General features: G+C 45.2%; 1 protein-coding gene across 4 annotated transcripts; it reads right to left on the bottom strand.

The window, feature by feature from the left end:
* Window positions 1-1,551: 1,551 nt before the first annotated feature.
* On the bottom strand, window positions 1,552-6,267 carry LOC146591826 (uncharacterized). Of its 4 annotated transcripts, XM_085312117.1 has the most exons (3): window positions 5,867-6,267; window positions 5,502-5,782; window positions 1,552-3,635 (listed from the first exon to the last, which is right to left on the bottom strand). In XM_085312117.1, exon 3 carries the CDS (start codon window positions 3,535-3,537, stop codon window positions 2,374-2,376), a length of 1,164 nt encoding a protein of 387 aa, XP_085168243.1. In that variant the 5' UTR covers window positions 3,538-3,635; window positions 5,502-5,782; window positions 5,867-6,267; the 3' UTR covers window positions 1,552-2,373. The 4 variants fall into 4 exon arrangements, with proteins under 4 accessions (XP_085168243.1, XP_085168244.1, XP_085168245.1 ...); XM_085312118.1 differs by lacking the exon at window positions 5,502-5,782; XM_085312119.1 differs by lacking the exon at window positions 5,502-5,782 and having other exon boundaries at window positions 6,054-6,267.
* Between the last annotated feature and the right edge of the window lie 14 nt (window positions 6,268-6,281).

Here is a 6,281-nt window from a genome sequence, read left to right as displayed (position 1 = left end):
CGGCAGCGGGGCGGCGCTGCAGCCGCTCTCCTCGCCGCCCGCCCTGGAATCGCGGCGCTCGGCGCGCCCCAGCGCTGCACGCTCCCGGGGTGCTGCAAAGCCGGGCGGACCGGGGCAGCCAGCCTGGAGAGAGGGGGAGGAACCCGAGCAACGCAGGGCAGCGAGGCCGACAGCTGCACAGAAACGTCCAGATGTACCAAGCTGTTGCTTAAAATGAGCTGGTGCCCTCCTTGCACACACCCCCACTGCAAGGCTCTTCCAAAACCTCGGTCCTCCAGAGACTTCCAAACTCCATTTTACAGTAATTCACATTCCCCCTCCCCCCCATCAATGGCAATAACTATTCTTCTTCCGAAGGAAGCTTAGATAGTCATTGAATTCCCTTTGAAGCTGTGCTTGGTCAAAAGACCTACGCTCAGCTCAGCTCTTGCCAGCCTGTCTTTCCACACCCCTGACTTCTCTGCTTCACTTCCACTTTGAATGATATTTTCTTCAACCTGAGTGTCCACAGCTGCACTGTTTTTGGTGGAGTCTCACCAGGGCCTTTCAGAACGGCCCTGTTTCTTCATTCCTACTGGAAATCCTTTGCCTGATACATTCTAGGATCGCATTTGCTCTTTTCAAAGCTACAGCACAAGAGCAGTCCACAGGYGTTCTCAGCATCCTTTCCGCCATCACTTACAGCTGATAAGCCACTAGTTTGGAACACAAGTTCCTATCTTTTCTATACCACTGTTTCTGGGGGACCTCTCACTCTTCTTCTATGGCTCTCCAGCCCTGCCTTCTGTTCACATTCCACCCTAGCACATTTCATTCCCACRTATCCATTTTTACATTAGCATCATTAACGTAACCATTCAACAGGAGGAGTCCAAAGTCCAGTCCTCTGGGAACTCTGTCAGGTGCCTCCCAGCAGCTTCTATTCCATGACAGGTAGTGGTCCCAGTTCCCTTTACGCTCTGCATTTGTCCTTTAGTCCTTGCACTAACCAATTTTGTACTTGCTGCAGTTATAACTATTCTCCAGGATTACTGTGAGATTGCACAGTAGAGCAGAGATTGCTCCCACTTTCAACACCACATTTATTTTGTGCACTGGATAGCTATGTTGTTGCCGTATTCTGCTAACAAAATTCTCAGGGGTTTTGAAAACAACCATCTACCAGTAACAGCAAATACAGAACTGAGATTAAAAATGAATGGAAGTGTGCACATTACATAACATTTAAAATACAGTATATGAGAAGGTTCAAAGTTCTGCTTTTATGTGATCTAACAGATCTTTCTAAAAATAAACACAACACCAGAAACTACTCTTCTGGGAGATGAAAATTGGAAAAAGAAACATAACTGCACCTCCTCCCTAATTGAAAAGCAAATTACTTTTGAAAGCACAGTAAGTGATAGTTGAGTTTCTTCCAATTAGCCAGTTAAAACATAAATTGGTAACATCTCTTTTTAAATGGTCATTGAATCCAATGAGAAATCAACATACATGTTGCTTAGTATGATGAATTTTGCAGAGAAAGAACCATAACTCCAACTCTCAGAAAATGGAAAAAAACTCAGAAGATTTTCGTTGTTTTTATTATCATTTTTTCTGAATTTAAAATTCTTAGATATCTCTTACAGTAATGCAGTAGATGACTAGGCTAAAGACTTTCTTCTGCCTTGACTGAGACACACAGAACCACATACTCCTTCCACATACATTACTGCAAGCCAAGCACGCAACCCTCTCTTCATTCATGAATAATCAGAAGGAAAACTCCAGTAATACATAAGCACATGAGAGACCAATACCTCCACAGGTAAGCACATTTGCATGGGGTGCAGATGATAAATGGCCATTAAAAAAAAATCCAAATCATGGATTGTTACAACTAACACAACTTGTTCTGATCACGTGGGTTGGGYAGCCTATCAGGACAGTTCTGCAAAACCAGCATCAGATGATGGTCATAGCCTAGAAAGTAGTATGATAACTTAGAGATCACATGTGCACAAGAGCTCTAATGCAACACGTGAATCTTACATGCTTAGATGCCCCAGATGAGCCCAATTAGTCCCAATAATGCCCAACAACAACTGTGCATCTCTTGACTTCAGCCTGATACAACAGCAGTAGAAGCATTTCYTCTTGCAGCTGCCAAGAAATGCAGTACCACCAGCAACACTGATCTTCTCCATAGTGATCAMAGAGTTCCTCACAAATAATGTCATCTAGCCTGAGTTACACTGGCTCTCCTTGCAGACAGTGACTGGGGATAGACCTTTTTCAAAAAATTCTGCTTATAAACAGAGGGGCAAAGCAGAGTGTAGAAACTGAGTCAAAAGGAAACAACATAGCCATCAGCACGCAGAGTTCTGGAAACTACAGAGTTTTCATTTTGTGTGTGCGCTCATGTCTCCTCAAGGAACCTGACTCAGTGAAATCCTGAGCACAGTAAGCACAAGAATAGGGCTYCTCTCCAGTGTGGATYCGCTGATGGCGCTGGAGTGACGCCAGACGGGTGAATGTCCCTCCACACTCCTCACAATAGAAGGGGCGCTCCCCAGAGTGAGTYTKCTGGTGTCTTTTCARCCTGAGCAGCTGCACAAAAGACTTCCCACATTCGTGACATTCATAAGGCTTATCTTGCCGGTGGATCACCTTATGTTTGGAAAGCAGGTTAGGCTTATSGAAACCCTTGCCACATGTTGGACAGATGTATGGTTTACACTCTTCTCCAGGCACCTGGTCACCAGAACAGTGCTGATAAAGATCTCTCCCACCATTCTGGTTCCTGTGTACTGGAGACCACAGGTTCCTAGSCATGCCATTTCCTAAAATCTTTGAACGTTCTATCTTGTGTACGTTGCGTAGGTGCCTCCAGACATCAGCTGTGCGGATGAAACCCTTATCACATTCTGGACATTTGTATGGTCTGTCACTGGAATGAATGAGCATGTGCATTCGCAAGTTTGCAGCAYGAAAGAACCCTTTGCCACAGACAGGGCACTGACATGAGTTTTCCACAAGATGGATTTGCTTGTGTTCTTGCAACTCACTCACACCCTGGAAAGAGGCATCACATTTCTTGCTCCTGTAAGTCAAAGTACTTCCAGAGATGGGCTCCAAGTCCTCCTCCTCCTCCTCAAAAGGATCAATAAGAAKGATGCTTTCATCATCCTCGCTCATTCCTCCTTGAGGTTCCTCAGAGTGTTCAGAGGAACAGCGCTCTAAATCTTCATCTTCACACTGCAGGTCAAAGTTGGTACTGGAGGTGACAAAAACCCCAGGGGTGGTTGAGTTACGTTTCTGGTAATAAGTTTCAAAGGTCTCCTCTTCTTCACACTGCAGTTCTACAAGGACTTCCTGTCGGACGGAAGGCCCAGCAAGGATGCACCCAGGACTAGAAGGTGGTGAGTAATCTTCCTCCACCTCCAGCTGGAGGCTGGCTTTGCGGCCCACYTTCTCAGAGGTTTGCCTAGAATTATCTGAGTGTTCCTCACCTGCGTGACAAGCACCATTAACAGAAACCAAGTCCACCTCCATCCTACGGTATTATATACTGCTTACTTGTTAGTATTTGTGGAGATAGACAGTACAAATTCCTGTGACCTYTCATGGCTAGCTTCTTTCATCGCAGCTTCCTTGGAAAAGAAACAATAATTTCATTAACTTTCAGGCAAAGGTAGTGTTTGAGATGTTACTTTAATTGAAAAGACTTAAGTTGTAATACATAATGCAAAACACTCCAAATAGTAATTCATGAGTTAGATCGAGGATCTAGACCAACTCTATTCAGTACAGCATGTCTTCTGCTGTTGGTTTGGAAGACACAGAGAAGAGTTTCTGTGTCAGCGGAGGAGGGCAAACATGCACACACCCCAACAGATTGTCAACACACTCATATGATCCATGAGTGCAGTCCCAAAACTAGCCTCTTGCTAGTAACAAATGAGTGCAGTCCCAAAACTAGCCTCTTGCAGTAAGAAAAAGTGGGCCACCCTACTAATATTTACCTTTTAATCCTAGAACAAAAGAAAATAAAAAACACAATTCAGAGGTCTTACGTCATGCATGTTGGTCTTCCAGACTCTCGAACTTGGATCTATCATGTTCTGCTATGTCAATACTTCCCCCTAATACTGAGGCACTTACAATGTAAACAAGCTTCTATTTCATTCTTACATATGTTGTATTTATAAGTACATGATTTCATTAAATTCTAACCYTTTTCAATCCAGCACACAAAAGAAGCTCTAATTCTCCAGGGAAAAGAGGCAGAAAGGTAAGTGAAACACATCTATTTACAACATATGGTAGCCATTAAAACTACATTATCAATGCCGTGCACCCATYCCACATTTATATTCCTAACTGACATATATTTATTAATTTTTGTAAGATAATCAGGCAGGACCAAGTCACAAAGAGATTTAATGACTTGCTAAATCTCAGAAAGGAAGTCTGCATGAAGTAAGACATGATACCAAATCCTTCTTCTTCTTTATGCTMTCTCATTTTTATACATTTTATATGTGAAGAATCTGTCAGGACAGATGAGGTATAGTTGTAATTTGCTATTTGTCAATTAGATCTGTTTTGTATTTTTTGGGGGGGGGGGAATTATTTGTTTTAAGGACTAGACTCTACATTCTCATGTTTCTGTTCAAATTCCCTAAAAGACACAACCTTGCTTGCTGTCACAATGAGGACTTATGTATTTATGAAGTCTTTTAGATCCTATTCAATCAAATTTGCATTTTCATTGGCCATATAAGTTTTTYCCCCCAAGCATTGGCTACTTTCTATTAGGACTGCTATAAACACTTAAAACATCTGAGAGCTCTGGACTCTTCTAGGTGTGTGTATTGGGGGGAGTTTCTCTTCTAAGTAGGAGCYGAGTCAAGACAGACTGATGCTTGAGTGCAGGTTGAACCTTTAGCTCCCCAGGGAAAGACATGCTCTCTTTAACGCACCAAGCTTAGCTCCAAGAGCAGCAACAGCAATTTACTCTTAAGAGATGCTGAATTTTGTAAAATCATCATCAAGGTATGCAAAACCAGGTGCTCTCCTACCAAAGCTGATTATATAACACATGCTACAGCCACAGTAAGGGAGAGAGACCAGCGAATCCAACAGCAATATGCAGTTGAGAGTGCAATGCAAGAGGGTTCAGGCTCTCATGATGTCCTCTCTCCAGTGATCAGGAGCAGGGAGCTCTGTCTCTAGCCAGCTCCAGCCCAGTGTCATAACACACTCTCCTGCAAAGCTCTCCAGGAACTTCTAGGTCTCTGGGCCTCAGTCAACTGGCATCTCCAAGATGACACATTCAAAAAAGGAACCTGCTGAGAAAACAAGCCCTAACTGCAGCCAAAGTCAGATACAGTCACAAAATCTAGAGACAAATCATAAAGAACATGGGACAATCAACTAGAGGAAAATAGGCGARGACTGCAAAAGGCATGTTAGTCAGCGGCCATCCTGGTATGCTCTCAAGTTTTCAAACTTACATTTTCCATTGCAGATACTAATCTGGATGGTCAGCAACTCTCTGYGTGAAATCCTCAGCTGATTTTGCCAACATCCTCAGTCCACCCACACTTGCCTCACTGAAGTGCTGGACACAAGAGCTTAACAGGGTCGGCAGAGCAGCCAGCCCAGCTCCATAGCATGGGGAAGGGGTGCCTGCACAAGACCACCCGCACCCTACGGCTTCCCAGGGCCACAGGCTGCACTTTCCGGGGGACACTTCCATTATCCACCAACCTTACGCGTATTTGCTTTTGAAAACCTGTACAAAATGCAGACACAAAGAGAGCTAAATGGGAAACCTCTGCTGACTGAAGTTATCTCAATATCTTTGATCCAGACTTACTTATTTTCAATGCAACTGCCGGTTGAATTGGCTGACTCAAATAACCATCTGAYAACCTAGTCACACAACCATTCAGCCTGAAGGATTCTCCTGAAGCGCCTGACTAAGCAGGGTATCTTTAATGGTGCCCCAAGGAAACGTCCACTCTTTGCAAGGGTACTCGTTCTTAACGCTCAGCCGCACTCACAGCAGACGCGATGAAACCGGAGGCGCAGACCGCACTTGACACCGCGCGTCCCTCCCGCCGCGCCCTCTCCCGGGGCTGCTGCCCGCGTCCGCCTCTCCCCGCCACGCCGCCCAGGCCGCGGGCGGCCGCTGGCCCTGGCGGGGCCGCAGCCCCGCCGCCCTCAGGGCGCCCCGCGGCCGGCGGCGGCCATGTTGTGCCGCGACCACCTGCACGAAGGAGGAAAACAAA

Source organism: Rhea americana, unplaced genomic scaffold, assembly GCF_003343005.1.
Source record: "Rhea americana isolate MKP2758 unplaced genomic scaffold, rheAme1 scaffold_358, whole genome shotgun sequence".
Classification (NCBI taxonomy): domain Eukaryota; kingdom Metazoa; phylum Chordata; class Aves; order Rheiformes; family Rheidae; genus Rhea; species Rhea americana.
This window is presented reverse-complemented; position numbering and strand designations above follow the sequence as displayed.